The 18,927-nt window shown below is 41.5% G+C and overlaps 1 protein-coding gene across 2 annotated transcripts; it reads left to right on the top strand.

Annotated features, from left to right (window-relative positions):
- The first annotated feature begins 1,793 nt into the window (after positions 1-1,793).
- On the top strand, positions 1,794-16,597 carry LOC123732223 (uncharacterized). 2 transcript variants are annotated; one of them, XR_014382285.1, is made up of 3 exons: positions 1,794-2,533; positions 3,623-4,726; positions 15,552-16,597. XR_014382285.1 is itself a non-coding variant. In XM_045711517.2 (2 exons), exons 1-2 carry the CDS (start codon positions 2,035-2,037, stop codon positions 16,319-16,321), a joined length of 1,269 nt encoding a protein of 422 aa, XP_045567473.2. In that variant the 5' UTR covers positions 1,794-2,034; the 3' UTR covers positions 16,322-16,597. The 2 variants fall into 2 exon arrangements, 1 of the variants encoding a protein (XP_045567473.2); XM_045711517.2 differs by lacking the exon at positions 3,623-4,726.
- Positions 16,598-18,927: the final 2,330 nt, after the last annotated feature.

Below are 18,927 nucleotides of genomic sequence, written 5' to 3'. Positions count from 1 at the left end.
GTAAGATTTTGTGTGGAGGAAAGTGAATTTTGTATTTTATTTAACCTTTATTTAACTAGGCAAGTCAGTTAAGAACAAAGTCTTATTTACAATGACTGCCTACCCCAGCCAAACCATGTAAACCACCTAAATATACTCACATTCACAGAACAGTTAGTATTTGAAACTCAAACATGAATTTCCCAACTGCTTTTTCTGTAATCCTACCGGCTCTTTATCACTTTCCATGGTATTGGTCAACTGCTATTTGAGAACTCATGTGGTTTAGAAATCAAACTTTGGGTATCTTATTGCACAGCACATTGTACAACTGTTTTTAGAGAAGATTGTACTGTAAGGTATGCTATATGTGTAGGCTATGCTATATCTATTGCACAGCACATTGTACAACTGTTTTTAGAGAAGATTGTACTGTAAGGTATGCTATATGTGTAGGCTATGCTATATCTGTAGGCTATGCTATATGTGTAGGCTACGCTATATGTGTAGGCTATGATATATCTGTAGGCTATGCTATATGTATTGGCTAATATGCAGCAGTCATCTTTAAACCTCCATTCTAGGATACATTACACAAACACTTCTTTCTATATACATGTTTTTATTTGGGTTTCTGTGCAAAGTATATGATTGGAATGTTTCTTTAAGCCTGCAGCTAGTTACCTGAAATGAGACATATAATCAGGCCAAAACATGATTTAAAAAAATGCTATTAACTGACATGGATAGCTAGCTAATGAAATACAAATGGACATGTACAGTAGCTGGCTAGGCTATTCAAACTGTAACATTGGCTAGCTTTCAATAAATTGGATAAATGGTGTAGTTACCTCTTCATACTATCAAGAGAATTCTTGTCCTGAATATTTCAGTCTTTGGGAGATAGATTTATCTGTTTCTCTTCATCAGACAGCAGCTCACGTTTCACAAGAGGCTGTAGTTATATAGTAGATAAAAGCAGGACATTGGCTGCCTCCATCACCAGGGGTATGTACGGGACTTCTGATTGGTTCCAAGTTTAGGAGTTGGTCAAATTTGCCTGAGAAGACAGAGTGTTGAAATGTAATTTTTATGAGCAAATGTGCAAGAATTGAAGGTGCCAACAAATGCTATAGTCTTCATAACAATATTTTACTGTCATATACAAAAAAAATCAGGTCCTCCCTCGACTGGGACCGATTAACTTCACTATTTTCAGCTTCGGCCCACCACCTAATAACACAACCACTACAGATAGAACAATGAGCCAGATATTTCACCTGATGAATAAATGTGAAACATCCGGTTGGCGTTTCCACTCACTACCAAATATGCTGATGAGAGGAAGCCCTGTGGGAGAAGAAGTAGCCGGATGGATTCTGGCCGACATTCTGCAAACATTTCTCATTGATGATCTCAATACAGTTTTCTGTTTCCATAACTATAATATGTAATAAACAGAGTGGACTACATTTTAGTTACTATAAGACCTCCGTAGCACAGAGTACATCAATTTGACATTTCAAAATTGTACATTCTGGGTAGTTTAGAAGATATCTGGAAATAAGTTAAGATATATGTAATAAAAACAAAAATAACTCTTTGTACTTATAGGTAACCATATCGTAACTACAACTAAGTTACTAAGTCTTTAACCACACTGTGTTGTTACACTGGTGAGTAAAACTCATGATTCCTACACTTTAACTTTTTGTCTGAAAATAAAATATAGATTTTACTCAACTGCGTTACCCACTCCAGTCAGCAGATGGCGGTCAGGGAATTTAAGGTAATGCTGTTGGTGTGACGTATAATCTAGTGGACGGGACGCTTCTTTCAACAGCAACAACCGTTATTCAGCCACCTCGGTAGCTTGCTAGACAAAATAGCCGAACCAATAAAGCTCTTCAGAGGCTTTCGTGCATATTAGCCACTGTGTTTTAAACCCACTTCTGTCGTCTAGTTAGTTATCAGATTTAATTTCATATTTACGGTGTTGTTATTATTAGTCAGGTAGCGGGTTAGCATTAGCCTAGCTAGCTAACATCGCCGACCATGAGTTCACTAAACTACTCTCCTCCTGTTAAAGAAGAGGAGGCCTGCTGGACGGAGAAAGAGGGTCTCGTGAAGGAGGAAGAGGAAGCTGTTACAATACAAAAACAAGTAGAGGGTGAGGCTGTTACAGTGAAAGAAGAAGAGAAAGACGTTTCATCAGTGAAAGAAGAGGAAGATGCGTTCAGAGAGAAAGAGGAGGAGGAAGAGGACGATGTTACAATACAAAAACAAGTAGAGTGTGAGGCTGTTACAGTGAAAGAAGAAGAGAAAGACGTTTCAGTGAAAGAAGAGCAAGATGCGTTCAGAGTGAAAGAGGAGGAGGATGTTACTGTAAGAGAAGAGAAAGACGAGGATGCAGTTTTTGGAGTGAAAAAGGAAGAAGAGGAGGAAACTGGATATCTGGGCCCAGTTTACCAAATGCATCTTAAGGCGTCCAATGGTTCTAATGATGAACTTAGCCGTAAGATGGTTTTGGGAAACCGGGCCCTGATTAACACTAGTAAGTACTGTCTTAAATACAGAGGCACAAACTCTGCAGTTGTTGAACTGATGTTTGGTGTTAAAGGGAAAATCTGCAATTGCTACATCCATATTGTGACTTTTAAATTATTTATATATAGCCATTGATTCTTGAAGAATATAACACAGGCCTCATGAGCTTAGTTCAACTGTTGTACCCCATCAGAACCCCAAATAAGCTTTTTTTCCTCCAATGTTTAGAAACAATGTAAATCAACACTGTATAGCCTCAACATGGTTAAAACTATAATGTTGATATCAGGGATAGTCAGTCCTTGCGTCCATAGGTCTGTCTATGAATTTGAGAGTAGTTACATTTCTCCAACCCCATCCATCATCTTACTACCTAAACAGTGGCAGAGTGACGCTTTGTTATTGTTTAAACTGCTGATTGGTTGATTGATTGATGTGGCTTTTTTAAAGGGACAACCTAGGATTTAAACAGCAACAAAATGGCAGCCCTGAGACTTGGTTTGGTAAACAGCTGAGGGATGGGGGCTGGAGAAATGTAACCACTCTCAAATTCATAGAGAAAGCTATTGTAGCAACCTTAACCCAAAACCTAGAGACCTCGTTAAGAAGTTCAGACATCTTGGTGTAACAGTTATAAGGTGTTGACTTGACAGTCAGTGGACCCAGGTTTGAGTCCAGCTCAGGGCTACCCCCTGAATTCACTACACTATGAATACAAGGACTGGCCATCCATAAGGTTATAGTTTTAACCTACTTTTGAAGCTATACAGTGTTTGTTTACAAACAGTGGAGTTTTCAAGCTTATGTTTTGGTTTCTGATGGGGTAATACAGTTGAAAAATTTGAGGCATTTATAAGTTATATTCTTCAAGAATCAATGGCTATAAGGGCTGACCCCATTTTGTCGACTGGTTGATTGTTTGGTTGACAGGCTGTTGGTTGAACAGTCGCAAATATACAGTCAGTGTTTACTCATTTAAGTGTGTCTCTGCGCCACGATAGAATCATTGCCGCCACACCAAAAGAAACATCCTATTTCTACCAAACATAGTTTCAATAAAGTTCTGTAAAGCACATTTGCTTTTCTTGGTAAATAGATCATCTGTCTGGGTTCAACACAGTTCTGAAGGTTATTTAGCTCTGTGAGCTGTGGCAGGCAGCCTGCAACTCAAGAAACACAGCACGCCAGTGACCAGTGCGCAAGTGACCGGTTCGTAGTACAGAAGCTCTGCTGCACGAAACACAATTGCCTTGAATCAACCTCAGAGTGCTCCTGGGTGAGAAACTGCAATAAAGGTACATTAGCTTGTTTTGATTGACTAACGTTAGCTAGCCAGCTAGTTAACTACATCAGCTAGCTATAACCTACAAACTCTACAAACATCATTCAGATCTATGATATTGTAACTTTAACTATCTAATATCCACCAGTATGTTGATGATGGATACATTGTTAACTAACGTTACTTGGCTAGCAAGTTAGCTAGCTAGTTGTTTTGGAACTGTATCAAGCGCAAGCAAGATAGATAAATGTAGCTGTCTTCCATTCGTTTTTTTTTTTCTCAGATGAGTTTATTGAAATATTTCCAGGCACAGCTGCGAAAGAGAAAGGGGGAGCTTGGACAAGAGTGTCAGGTAATGTTAACTTAGCTAGCTAACCTCAAATCAGCCTGAATTAAATGAAACTTTCTTTAGTTAACTCTTTTAAAAGCTTAAGCTATCATTTTTATAACAAGTGTATGGCTTACTTTTCTAGACAGAGAAGAGGCAGAATCCTGGGAGAGAGGTAGGGATGCATGAGGGACAGAGTGGAACAGAGGAGAGTAGAGAAGGAGAAGAAATAGGAGTAGATAAAAGGAGAGGAGGAGAGAGGAGGAAGGCCAAGTGAGCACCACCGCCAACCCATATGGAACCCAAAGTGGCTTAAAATTGATAAGACTGAAGCCTTGGCTTTATAATACGCCACATGGTGAGTCACATTTCCTTTAATTAGGCGAAGGGTTAAACATGTTGGTGCATATTTAGTCTGAACTAGTCGACAGCGTTATGTGTTTATTTCTGAGCCAACTCCACCAGGACCTCGATGACCCAATGGGTCTGGGACCATTCAACATCAAGGAAGAGGAGGAGGAGGAGAGGGAGAGGCCAGGTGGAGAAGACCAAAGACCAGGGAGCAGTTCTGGGCTCTGTTCAGAGAGGAGGTAAAAACATTTTGTTTTTAAATGCTGTGAATGAAACCAATGTGTTGGATAAACTAAAACAAACTAGTTATTAATCACTTTTTTTTTTTTCAGTAGCATGAATCTGAATTGAAATGAAGCATTATATAGATTTTATGTATTTCTATAAAATCAAAACTGTAATTTTTATTCAAAACAAAGGTGGTAAAAGTAGGCTAGACATTTATAGAATAAATCATACCTAGTTTGATGTTTCTGTGACAATCAATTAATTAGTTATTGATTTTTACAATTTTAAATGGCATTTGGCCAATGTCTGTTGAATGTGTGAATATAAATCCAACTTTACCTCAGAAAGAAGGTCTCTGTTGTGTTTCTTTAGAAAGCTGCAGTACTCAATCTTAAATTGCATCCTGTATACTATAATAATTTTACCAATACGTTATTGAGCTCATTTCTGGGGATGGAAATGATATTTTAGATGGTTTGTTTGAGTTTTTTCCTTTAAAAAACGTCACCAGAACCAAGCTTTTGAGGACTTATACATTTTTGTTTTGGGGGGGAGGCCCCCGGAACTCCCCTTAAATGCCCCCACCAACTTTCCCCCAGAGGAAACACTGTATACACTGTATATCCCTTGACCTTTTTCCTTTTTTTTTCTTTTTCCACATTCACAGCCTTATTCTAAAAATGGATTCAATGTTTTTTTCCCTCATCTACACACAATACCCCAATGACAAAGCAAAAACAGTGTCTTAAAGAAATGTTTGCATAATAAATATAATAAGTATTGAAGACCCTTTACTCAGTACTTTGTTGAAGCATCTTTGGCAGCGATTACAGCATTGAGTTTTCTTGGGTATGACGCTACAATCTTGGCCAACGTGTATTTCGGTAGTTCCTCCCATTCTTCTCAGCAGATCCTGTCAAGCTCTGTCAGGTTGGATGGGGAGTGTTGCTGCGCAGCTATTTTCAGGTCTCTCCAGAGATGCTCGATCGGGTTCAAGTCTGGGCTCTGGCTGGGCCACTCAAGGGCATTCAGAGACTTGTCCCGTATCCACTCCTGCATTATCTTGGCTATGTGCTTAGGGTCTTGTCCGTCTTGAAGGTAAACCTTCGTCCCAGTCTGAGGTCCTGAGCACTCTGGAGCAGGTTTTCATCAAGGATCTCTCTGTACTTTGCTCGGTTCATCTTTCCCTTGATCCTGATTAGTCTCCCAATTCCTGCCGCTAAAAAAACATTCCCACAGCATGATGCCGCCACCACCTTGCTTCACCGTAGGGATGGTGCCAAGTTTCCTCCAGATTTGACACGTGACGTTCAAGCCAATGAGTTCAATCTTGGTTTCATCAGTCCAGAGAATCTTGTATCTCATGGTCTGAGAGTCTTTAGGTGCCTAAGGCCCTTCTCCCCCGATTGCTTAGTTTTGCCGGGCGGCGAGCTCTAGGAAGAGTCTTGGTGGTTCCAAACTTCTTCCATTTAAGAATGATGGCCACTGTGTTCTTGGGGAACTTCAAAGCTGCAGATATTTGTTAGTATCCTTCCCCAGATCTGTGCGTTGACACAATCCTGTCTCGGAGCTCTACGGACAATTCCTTCAACCTCATGGCTTGGTTTTTGCTCTGACATGCACTGTCAACTGTGGGACCTTATATAGACAGGTGTGTGCCTTTCCAAATCGTGTCCAATCAATTGAATTTACCAGGTGGACTCCAATCAAGTTGTAGAAAGAATGATCAATGGAAACAGGATGCACCTGAGCTCAATTTCAAGTCTCATAGAAAAGGGTTTGAATACTTATGTAAATAAGGTATTTCTGTTTTTTATTTTGAATACATTCGCAAAAATATAAACTTGTTTTCATTTTGTCAGCATGGGGTATTGTGTGTAGATTTCTTAGGATTTTATTTTATCCATTTTAGAATAAGGCTGTAACATTTACGTCATTTAGCAGACGCCCTTATCCAGAGCGACTTACAAATTGGTGCATTCACCTTATGATACCCAGTGGAACAACCACTTTACAATAGTACATCTATCTTTTTTGGGGGGGGGGGGGGGGGGGGGGGGGTAGAAGGATTACTTAATCCTATCCCAGGTATTCCTTAAAGAGGTGGGCTTTCAGGTGTCTCCGGAAGGTGGTGATTGACTCCGCTGTCCTGGCGTCGTGAGGGAGCTTGTTCCACCATTGGGGTGCCAGAGCAGCGAACAGTTTTGACTGGGCTGAGCGGGAACTGTGCTTCCGCAGAGGTAGGGAGGCGAGCAGGCCAGAGGTGGATGAACGCAGTGCCCTTCTTTGGGTGTAGGGACTGATCAGAGCCTGAAGGTACGGAGGTGCCGTTCCCCTCACAGCTCCGTAGGCAAGCACCATGGTCTTGTAGCAGATGCGAGCTTCAACTGGAAGCCAGTGGAGTGTGCGGAGGAGCGGGGTGACGTGAGAGAACTTGGGAAGGTTGAACACCATACGGGCTGCAGCGTTCTGGATGAGTTGTAGGGGTTTGATGGCACAGGCAGGGAGCCCCGCCAACAGCGAGTTGCAGTAATCCAGACGGGAGATGACAAGTGCCTGGATTAGGACCTGTGCCGCTTCCTTTGTGAGGCAGGGTCGTACTCTGCGAATGTTGTAGAGCATGAACCTACAGGATCGGGTCACCGCCTTGATGTTAGTGGAGAATGACAGGGTGTTGTCCAGGGTCACGCCAAGGCTCTTAGCACTCTGGGAGGAGGACACAATGGAGTTGTCAACCGTGATGGCGAGATCATGGAACGGGCAGTCCTTCCCTGGGAGGAAGAGCAGCTCCGTCTTGCCAAGGTTCAGCTTGAGGTGGTGATCCGTCATCCACACTGATATGTCTGCCAGACATGCAGAGATGCGATTCGCCACCTGGTTATCAGAAGGGGGAAAGGAGAAGATTATGTGTCGATTATGTGTCGTCTGCGTAGCAATGATAGGAGAGACCATGTGAGGATATGACAGAGCCAAGTGACTTGGTGTATAGCGAGAATAGGAGAGGGCCTAGAACTGAGCCCTGGGGGACACCAGTGGTGAGAGCACGTGGTGCGGAGACGGATTCTCGCCATGCCACCTGGTAGGAGCGACCTGTCAGGTAGGACGCAATCCAAGAGTGAGCCGCGCCGGAGATGCCCAACTCGGAGAGGGTGGAGAGGAGGATCTGATGGTTCACAGTATCAAAGGCAGCAGATAGGTCTAGAAGGATGAGAGCAGAGGAGAGAGAGTTAGCTTTAGCAGTGTGGAGAGCCCCCGTGACACAGAGAAGAGCAGTCTCAGTTGAATGACCAGTCTTGAAACCGGACTGATTTGGATCAAGAAGGTCATTCTGAGAGAGATAACAAGAGAGCTGGCCAAGGACGGCACGCTCCAGAGTTTTGGAGAGGAAAGAAAGAAGGGATACTGGTCTGTAGTTGTTGACATCGGAGGGATCGAGTATAGGTTTTTTGAGAAGGGGTGCAACTCTCGCTCTCTTGAAGACGGAAGGGACGTAGCCAGCGGTCAAGGATGAGTTGATGAGCGAGGTGAGGTAAGGGAGAAGGTCTCCGGAAATGGTCTGGAGAAGAGAGGAGGGGATAGGGTCAAGCGGGCAGGTTGTTGGGCGGCCGGCCGTCACAAGTCGCAAGATTTCATCTGGAGAGAGGGGAGAAAGAGGTCAAAGCATAGGGTAGGGCAATGTGAGCAGGACCAGCGGTGTCATTTGACTTAACCTCTTACATCTAGACGTTCCGCTAGCGGAACACCTGCTCCAATATCCAATGATGGGCGTGGCGCGAAATACAAATTCCTCTAAAATCCGAAAACTTCAATTTTTCAAACATATGACTATTTTACAGCATTTTAAAGACAAGACTCTCGTTAATCTAACCACACTGTCTGATTTCAAAAAGGCTTTACAACGAAAGCAAAACATTAGATTATGTCAGCAGAGTACCCAGCCAGAAATAATCAGACACCCATTTTTCAAGCTAGCATATAATGTCACAAAAAACAAAACCACAGCTAAATGCAGCACTAACCTTTGATGATCTTCATCAGATGACAACCCTAGGACATTATGTTATACAATACATGCATGTTTTGTTCAATCAAGTTCATATTTATATAAAAAAACTGCTTTTTTACATTAGCATGTGACGTTCAGAACTAGCATACCCCCCGCAAACATCCGGTGAATTTACTAAATTACTCACGATAAACGTTCACAAAAAACATAACAATTATTTTAAGAATTATAGATACAGAACTCCTCTATGCACTCGATATGTCTGATTTTAAAATAGCTTTTCGGTGAAAGCACATTTTGCAATATTCTCAGTAGATAGCCCAGCCATCACGGCTAGCCATTTAGACACCGACCAAGTTTAGCCCTGATCAAACTCCGATTTACTATTACAAAAGTTTCATTACCTTTGTTGTCTTCGTCAGAATGCACTCCCAGGACTGCTACTTCAATAACAAATGTTGGTTTGGTCCAAAATAATTCATAGTTATATCCAAATTGCGGCGTTTTGTTCGTGCGTTCCAAGACACTATCCAAAATGGTAAATCAGGGTCGCGAGCATGGCGCAATTCGTGACAAAAGATTTCTAAATATTCCATTACCGTACTTCGAAGCATGTCAACCGCTGTTTAAAATCCATTTTTATGCCATTTTTCTCGTAAAAAAGCGATAATATTCCGACCGGGAATCTCCGTTTAGCTAAACAGAGGAAAGAAAACAAAGCTTTCGGTCGACGCGGGCACGAGCCTGAGTCTCACAGTACTGTAACCAGCCACAATCCAAACGCGCTACTTTGTTTCAGCCAGAGCCTGCAAAGCCACGATTCGGCATTTTGCCGCCTTCTGAGAGTCCATGTGAGCCGTAGAAAGTGTCACGTAAGAGCAGAGATCCCCTGTAATAGATAGAGATAATCAACAAGGCCAAGAAATGGTCAGACAGGGTACTTCCTGTACAGAATCTTCTCAGGTTTTGGCCTGCCAAATGAGTTCTGTTATACTCAGACACCGTTCAAACAGTTCTAGAAACTTTGGAGTGTTTTCTATCCAAAGCTAATAATTATATGCATATTCTAGTTTCTGGGCAGGAGTACTAATCAGATTAAATCGGGTACGTTTTTTATCCGTCCGTGAAAATACTGCCCCCTAGCCATAACAGGTTAACAAACGATGATCGGATGTCGTCAACCTTCTTTTCAAAATGGTTGACAAAGTCGTCCGCAGAGAGGGAGAAGGATTCAGGAGGGAGGAGAAGGTGGCACAGAGCTTCCTATGGTTAGAGGCAGATGCTTGGAATTTAGAGTGGTAGAAAGTGGCTTTAGCAGCAGAAACAGAGGAAGAAAATGTGGAGAGGAGGGAGTGAAAAGATGCCAGGTCCGCAGGGAGGCTAGTTTTCCTCCATTTCCGCTCGGCTGCCCGGAGCCCTGTTCTGTGAGCTCGCAATGAGTCGTCAAGCCACGGAGCAGGAGGGGAGGACCGAGCCGGCCGGGAGGATAGGGGACATAGAGAGTCAAAGGATGCAGAAAGGGAGGAGAGGAGGGTTGAGGAGGCAGAATCAGGAGATTGGTTGGAGAAGGATTGAGCAGAGGGAAGAGATGATAGGATGGAAGAGGAGAGAGTAGCAGGAGAGAGAGAGCGAAGGTTGCGACGGCGCAATACCATCTGAGTAGGGGCAGAGTGAGTAGTGTTGGATGCTCCTCCCTATGAGAGATGCCTGGTCCAAGCTGATTCAATTTAAAGTGTTCAATCAGATTTATTGGACTCCTCTGAGGCAGAACAGAATGGGTTTGATAGAATCCAACCTATGCTGGAGATGTCAGTCAAGTACAGGTGATATCATCCGTATGTTCTGGAACTGTCCAAGGATAACCTTTAAACAGAAGGGTCATGGAAAATATTGTGGATATTCAGGGTCATGGTAGGGCACTCCCTAAGCAGCCTCTCTCCCACTGGCATATAGCAGCAAGGGGCAAAGGTTACCTTGCTGTGTATGCGCCTACTCCACCAGCGGTCTGGCAACATCTTGGGCAATATTTAAAGGTTTGACTGTAGGAAATATTTGTGAATGGGTGTAGACAAAGAAGAGCTATCCAGTAGGTGTAACAAAACATTCAAGGGCCATATTACAAGTTTATCAACTTTAAAAGCAGATTTACTTTCCCATTGTTCCTCAACTGTAGTGTATGATATACCATTTTCTAGCTCTTGAGTCTCTACTTTTATCCAATGTTAAAAACACAATTTCTAATGTTGCTACATAAGACAGAATCGAGCCGGTCGGTCACCTGTGATCCGTTACAAAAAGCTGGGTGTATTTCGCACGTCACTATTTCACAGGAGAGGCATTTGAACATAAAAAACTACAATTTTTATCAAAATGTCTCTTTTTTTTGGCAGAAATTCCTCCTTGAACATGTGAACTTTCATGTACTTTACTAACAAACTATTATGTAATCTGGAAATATAAATAAAATGTGATTTCACAAAGCTGTTTAGAAAATACAGAATGTAGCACAGCCATGATTGGTTAAGATAATGAGGGGGCTGGGACATTCACGAGAAAGAGTCCATTCTGTGACTCAAGGTTTCTCTGTCAAATTGCACATCCCCCTCTCTGTTATCGTGGTATTTCAAAGATCCATTTGGATCTATTAATATTGTCATCTTGGACTACAAACAAAGTGTTGCTACATCTTTCAGCTGCTTTTATCAACACAGCAGTCTGAACTGGTTGAAGCTGAGTGGGAAGGATTATTCGGAAAGTGTTTTTGTCTGCTGTGAATCATCATAATCCATACACCAGTAAGAGTCTACAGTTAAAATTAGAGGTCAACCGATTATGATTTTAACGCCGATACCTATTATTGGATGACCCCAAAAAAAAAGCTGCTACCGATTAATCGGCCGATTGTTATTTATTTATTTATTTGTAATAATGACAATTACAACAATACTGAATAAACACTCATTTTAACTTAATATCTAAATACTATCAATTTAGCCTCAAATAAATAATGAAACATGTTGAATTTGGTTTAAATAATGCAAAAACAAAGTGTTGTAAAAGTGCAATATGTGCGATGTAAAAAAGCTAACGTTTAAGTTCCTTGCTCAGAACATGAGAACATATGAAAGCTGGTGGTTCCTTTTAACATGAGTCTTCAATATTCCCAGGTAAGAAGTTTTAGGTTGTAGTTATTATAGGAATTATAGGACTATTTCTCTCTATACGATTTGTATTTCATATACCTTTGACTATTGGATGTTCTTATAGGCACTTTAGTATTGCCAGTGTAACAGTATAGCTTCCGTCCCTCTCCTCGCTCCTACCTGGGCTCGAACCAGGAACACATCGACAACAGCCACCCTCGAAGCAGCGTTACCCATGTAGAGCAAGGGGAACAACCACTCCCAAGTCTCAGAGTGAGTGACGTTTGAAACGCCATTAGCGCGCACCCGCTAACTAGCTAGCCATTTCACATCGGTTACACCAGCCTAATCTCGGGAGTTGACAGGCTTGAAGTCATAAACAGCACAATGCTTGAAGAATTGCGAAGAGCTGCTGGCAAAACGCACGAAGGTGCTGTTTGAATGAATGCTTACGAGCCTGCTGCTGCCTACCACCGCTCAGTCAGACTGCTCTATCAAATCATAGACTTAATTATAACATAATAACACACAGAAATATGAGCCTTTGGTCATTAATATGGTCGAATCCGGAAACTATCATTTCGAAAACGAAACGTTTATTATTTCAGTGAAATACGGAACCGTTCCATATTTTATCTAACGGGTGGCATCCCTAAGTGTAAATATTCCTGTTACACTGCATAACCTTCAATGTTAATTTATAATTATGTACAATTCTGGCAAAATAATTATGGCCTTTGTTAGGAATAAATGGACTTCAAACAGTTCGCAATGAGCCTGGCGGCCCAAACTGCTGTATATACCCTGACTGCTTGCACGGAACGCAAGAGAAGTGACACAAATTCATGTTAGCAGGCAATATTAACTAAATATGCAGGTTTAAAAATATATACTTGTGTATTGATTTTAAAGAAAGCCATTGATGTTTATGGTTGGTGCAACGACAATGCTTTTTTCGCAAATGCGCTTGTTAAATCATCACCCGTTTGTCGAAGTAGGCTGTGATTCGATGAGAAATTAACAGGCACCGCATCGATTATATGCAACGCAGGACACGCTAGATAAACTAGTAATATCATCAACCATGTGTAGTTAACTAGTGATTATGTTAAGATTGATAGTTTTTTATAAGATAGGTTTCATGCTAGCTAGCAACTTACCTTGGCTTCTTGCTGCCCTCGCGTAACAGGTAGTCAGCCTGCCGTGCAGGCTCCTTGTGGAGTGCAACGTAAGGCAGGTGGTTAGAGCGTTGGACTAGTAACCGGAAGGTTACAAAAACGAATCCCCGAATCCCCCCTGAACAAGGCAGTTAACCCCCATTCCTAGGCCGTCATTGAAAATAAGAACGTGTTCTTAATCTGACTTGCCTAGTTAAATAAAGGTGTACATTTATTTTTTTTTTAAATTGGCAAATCGGTGGCCAAAAATACCAATTACCAATTGTTATGAAAACTTTAAATCGGCCCTAATTAATCGGCCATTCCGATTAATCGGTCCACCTCTAAATGCCAAGATACCTACAGGTACATACGTTATTGTCTCAACTGTATCAAAGTCATTTTCATATTAGCTATAGAGCTACCTAGACAGTTGCATACAGGTACCGTTAAAGCTTGCCATTGTTTACAGATGTCTCGTTGCGGGATAAAGCAACGTTTAGACAGCTAGCTGAGCTGGCCAGTTGCGTTATGCTGTTAATGTTGATTGGGACACATGCTAATTTGGCTGGCTAGCTAGCTAGACATTATGCAATTATAGCTAAAAAGCTAGCTATTGGGTTATAGCTTGAGGTTGTTTATTTACATGTTCAACTAGCTGGCTGGCTAGCTAGACATTATGAAATGATAGCTAAATAGCTAGCTATTGGGTTATTGATTGAGGTAGTTATTTTGCATGTTCAGCTAGCTGGTAATTATGAAGCTAAATGTTTGCTAAATCTAGCTAGTTATCTTGTCTGCATTGCCATTGTTGGGCTGGAAGCAGGTTAAGTGTGAACAGGGCATTTGAGTACCGCAGTCAACAGGTAATAACAAGCTATAGAACATTAATTAATTCATGTTTTAACCTATTTTTCTGTAATTTGTCTACCAGTACATAGAGATGGTCGAGGGTGAACAAGTAATAGTTCAGGTATTTTGTCTTTGTACTCTGAGCTTATTGCTTGGACTTGGGGGTCAATTCATGTTATTGATGGTGTACAGCTTTGAATGTCTATCTAAAAAAAATAAAAAAATAAAAAAATAAAATAAACTGTTCTCAGGCAATTTGGTGAAAATATTCCTTTTCTAAATATGTTTCCCATTAATGTAGAGAAAGTGTGAAAATCACAGCTAAATGTTTGAATGCCTTTTTGTCCTGAATGGGATTCTAAGTATATCACCTTTTTAAAGCTGCGTTAGAGGGCACAGCGGTACTGCTAAAGGCGTCACTACAGACCCGGTTTTGATTCCGGGCTGTATCGCAACCGTCTGTGATCGGGAGTCCCATAGGGCGGCGCACAATTGGCCCAGCGTCGTCCAGGTTAAGGGAGGATTTGGCTGGGGGGGCTTTACTTGGCTCATCGCGCTCTAGTGACTCCTTGTGGCGGGCCGGGCGCCTTCAGGCCGAGCTCAGTCATAAAGTGAACAGTGTTTCCTCCGACACTTTGGTGCGGCTGTCTTCCTGGTTAAACTGGCGGGTGTTAAGAAGCGCAGTTTGTCGGGTCATGTTTTGGAGGACGCATGACTCGACCTTCGACTTCCCAAGGAGTTGCAGTGACGAGACAAGATCGAAATTGGGGGTTAAAAAATGTAAATAAATAAAGCTGCATTACTTCCTCATGTTTCCTCCAACTACAGGTTATGCCATTTAGAAGCTCTGTCGAAGGCCTTGAGGCCGATACGTAAAGCTTAATAAAGAGCAGTGTGGGAGTTACTTCTTTTTTCTCTCATGTTATTCCATTGATACCAGGCACCTGCAACAAAAAGATCAGCTCTTTTTCGAAGTTGTGGTAGTTGCAAAATATGTATTTTGGATGCAGCAGCTGTTAGCTTGAATGCTAACGCTCATTGACATAGGCTGGTAGCAAAGCTAGCCAAGAGCATTTTATTGGTTGAAGTCAGAAGTGTTTTTTTTAAGTATTAAAGGAGTTGATCTGCGATGATGACACAAACATATTAAGCAGGACATTCAAATGAGCCTTACAATTGTAATTCAAAAGTAGTGTGAAATGCACTCATAAGCAATCTGTAAATGGAGGCTATTTTTGCTGGCAGCCTATGAGAACTTCCCTGAGTTTTCCCCCAGGTGGTGAATTCGTGAATAGCAACACAGATCTTAATGCCGCAATTTTTTTGCAATTACAGAAAGGGGCCTATATTGGAGGGGCCTGAATTGGATGGGCATGTATTGGTGGGGTCTACATTGGAGGGCCCTATATTGGTGACTAAAAGTCTGCTTAGGGTTTCAGCAACTGTAATAAATTATTTCTAGCCTACAATCATCCACTTTACTGCTAATAGGAAAGAAATAAGACAATGACTATTGTTGCTCACTTGACTAAGACAATTGTCAAATAAGTTTATAAAAGCATTTAAACATTAAGGACAAATTATTGTACGTCATGGGCATCACCTTTTAGCTAAAATAAACAGTGGATTTCTGCTGTTGTGGCCTTTAACCATCTGTCTGACTTTGTTGTTCACACAGGAGAGAGACGTGACTATTGTGGATCCTCTGGGAAGCCTCAACAACGGCATGAAGCTGACGAGGCAGAGAAGAGTCTCTCCACATCAGAACATCTCAAGAAACAGCAGCAGACACCCACAGGGAAGATAACTAACCACTGCTCTGTCTGTGGGAAGAGTTACTCAAGATCAGATTCACTAAAAGCACACCAGAGAATTCACACTGGAGAGAAATCTTATCTCTGTGATCAATGTGGGAAGAGTTTTGCTACATCTAGCAAGCTGACTATACACCAAAGAAAACACACAGGAGAGAAATCTTTCCACTGCTCAGACTGTGGGAAGAGTTACTCAAGATCAGATTCACTAAAAGCACACCAGAGAATTCACACTGGAGAGAAATCTTATAGCTGTGATCAATGTGGGAAGAGTTTTACTACATCTAGCCAGCTGACTATACACCAGAGCAATCACACAGGAGAGAAACCTTACAACTGCTCTGACTGTGGAAAGAGTTTTGTTATATCAGGATATTTAAAATCACACCAAAGAATACACACAGGAGAGAAACCTTATAGCTGTGATCAATGTGACAAGAGTTTTAGTCACTCAAGCAGCCTGATAGTACACCAGAGAACACACACAGGAGAGAAACCTTATAGCTGTGATCAATGTGGGAAGAGTTTTACTGAATCTAGTCAGCTGACTAAGCACCAGAGAACACACACAGGAGAGAAGTCTCATAGCCGAAAACAACGTGACAAAAGATACTCTGATAAAATATCTGATTAAACATCAGACAATTCATACATGAAGGAGTTGAATGCTTTTAACATTGTAGGAGGAGTATTTTAATGAATAATTTCACAATGTAGAACCCTAAACGTTTGCCCCCTGTTCTATTGATTGCAGCATGATATGGATATTAGCCTCACGGACAAATCCAGGCTCTGAATTGAAAGAGTACTATTTATATTATATTTATGTGATTAAAAAAAAAAGTTCTTGCACTATTTTTGTTTTTTTAATCGTCTTATGTTTGTTGTGTAATAAATATTTCAGTTTTTATTTTCATTGTTTTTATTAGTCCATGTCTGAAATGTGCTATATAAATAAATCTTGATTTGAACAAAATTTGCAAAACAAATTAACCCAATATAACTGACCTTAACGAATCCAGTGCATTTATGTTGAAAATAAAAACAAACAAATGGATCAAACAGATCAATTCCACTTTTCCAGCCTGTTGAAGGCGTGGTGGAGTGGTAAACACCACTCCCGGCTCTACCAGGGGCTTGAGGTGGTCTCCCACAGCTCTGTTTATGTCATGTTCTGTGGCCTTGCTGTTCCATTTCTTGACTGCCCCTGCAACACAGAAACACATTTAGTCATATTATATAAAACACTCAAAGTAATGGATATGAAGCATCTATGGCCTCAGTTACACCTGGCACCTAAATGTGACTTCTGTCATCTGATCACTCCAAGCTGCATTAGGTCTGGATGCACAAAAGTCACAATGTGCTGCATTAGGTTTAGGTATACCAGGATGGGCATTGACGGCCTGGACGCAATCGGGCCACCGAATATGCATAAGCAATGTAAAGAGATGTGAGGAAAGAGCATTCTACACTTTACAAAAATATAAACACAACATGTAAAGTGTTGGTCCCATGTTTCATGAGCTGAAATAAAAGATCCCAGAAATGTTCCATACACACAAAAACCTTGTTTACATCCCTGTTAGTAAGCATTTCTCCTTTACCAAGATAATCCATCCACCTGACAGCTGGGATATCAAGAAGCTGATTAAACAGCATGATCATTACACAGGTGCACCTTGTACTGGGGACAATATAAGGCCACTCTAAACTGTGCAGTTTTGTCACACAACACAATGCTACAGATGTCTGAAGTTTTGAGAAAGCGTGCAATTGACATGATGACTGCAGGAATCTCCACCAGAGCATTTGCCAGAGAATTGAATGTACATGTTTCTACCACAAGCCGCCTCCAACATCGTTTTTGAGAATTTGGTAGTACATCCAACTACAGACCACATGTATGGCGTTGTGTGGGCGAGCGGTTTGCTGATGTCAACGTTGTGAACAGAGTTCCCCATGGTGGCGGTGGAGTTACGGTATGGGCAGGCATACGCTACGGATAAGTAATACAATTGCATTTTATCGATGGCAATTTGAATGCACAGAAATACCGTGACGAAATCCTGAGGGCCATTGTGAGGTCATTTTTTTTTAAAGGTATCTGTGACCAACAGATGCATATCTGTATTCCCAGTCGTGAAATCCATTGATTAGGGCTTAAGGAATTTATTTCAATTGACTGATTTCCTTAAATGAACTGTAACTCAGTAAAATCTTTGAAATTGTTGCATGTTGCGTTTATATTTTTGTTCACAATCCACAAATTACCTTCATACTAAGAAAGAACAAATGTGTGTGTCTGATGGGAAATTAACTTTCATCCAGCCAAAAGGGTTGAGAAATTACACCAATATCAGTGGACAATTTGCACTAATGTAAATAAATCAAATCACATTTTATTGGTCACATACACATGGTTAGCAGATGTTAATGCGAGTGTAGCGAAATGCTTGTGCTTCTATTTCCGACCATGCAGTAATATCTAACAAGTAATCTAACAATTCCACAACACCTATATTATACACACAAGTGTAAAGGAATGAAGTGTGGAGTGGGTCTAGGGTATGTACATATAAATATATGGATGAGCGATGGCCGAACGGCATAGGCAAGATGCAGTAGATGGTATAGAGTACAGTATATATATATATATATATATATATATGAGATGAGTAATGTAGGGTATGTAAACATTATATAAAGTGGCATTGTTTAAAGTGGCTAGTGATACATTTATTCCATCCAATTTGTAATTATTAAAGTGGCTAGAGATTTGAGTCAGTATGTTAGCAGCAGCCACTCAATGTTAGTGATGGCTGTTTAACAGTCTGATGGCCTTGACATAGAAGCTGTTTTTCAATCTCTCGGTCCCAGCTTTGATGCACCTGTACTGACCTCGCCTTCTGGATGATAGCGGGGTGAACAGGCAGTGGCTCGGGTGGTTGTTGTCCTTGATGATCTTTTTGGTCTTCCTGTGACATCGGGTGGTGTAGGTGTCCTGGAGGGCAGGTAGTTTGCCCCCGGTGATGCGTTATGCAGACCTCACTACCCTATGGAGAGCCTTATGGTTGTGGGCGGAGCAGTTGCCGTACCAGGCGGTGATACAGCTCGACAGGATGCTCTCGATTGTGCATCTGAAAAAAATTGTGAGTGTTTTTGGTGATAAGCCAAATTTCTTCAGCCTCCTGAGGTTGAAGAGACGCTGTTGAGCCTTCTTCACCACGCTGTCTGTGT

Source organism: Salmo salar, chromosome 02 (genome assembly GCF_965601325.2).
Source record: "Salmo salar chromosome 02, fSalSal1, whole genome shotgun sequence".
NCBI lineage: Eukaryota > Metazoa > Chordata > Actinopteri > Salmoniformes > Salmonidae > Salmo > Salmo salar.
This window is presented reverse-complemented; position numbering and strand designations above follow the sequence as displayed.

Excerpts from the sequence above, each read along its gene's own strand:
- LOC123732223 (XM_045711517.2), top strand. The coding sequence starts at position 2,035 with ATGAGTTCACTAAACTACTCTCCTCCTGTTAAAGAAGAGGAGGCCTGC. Across the intron at positions 2,534-15,551 it reads CCGGGCCCTGATTAACACTA|GAGAGAGACGTGACTATTGT; the intron begins GTAAGTACTGTC and ends TTGTTCACACAG.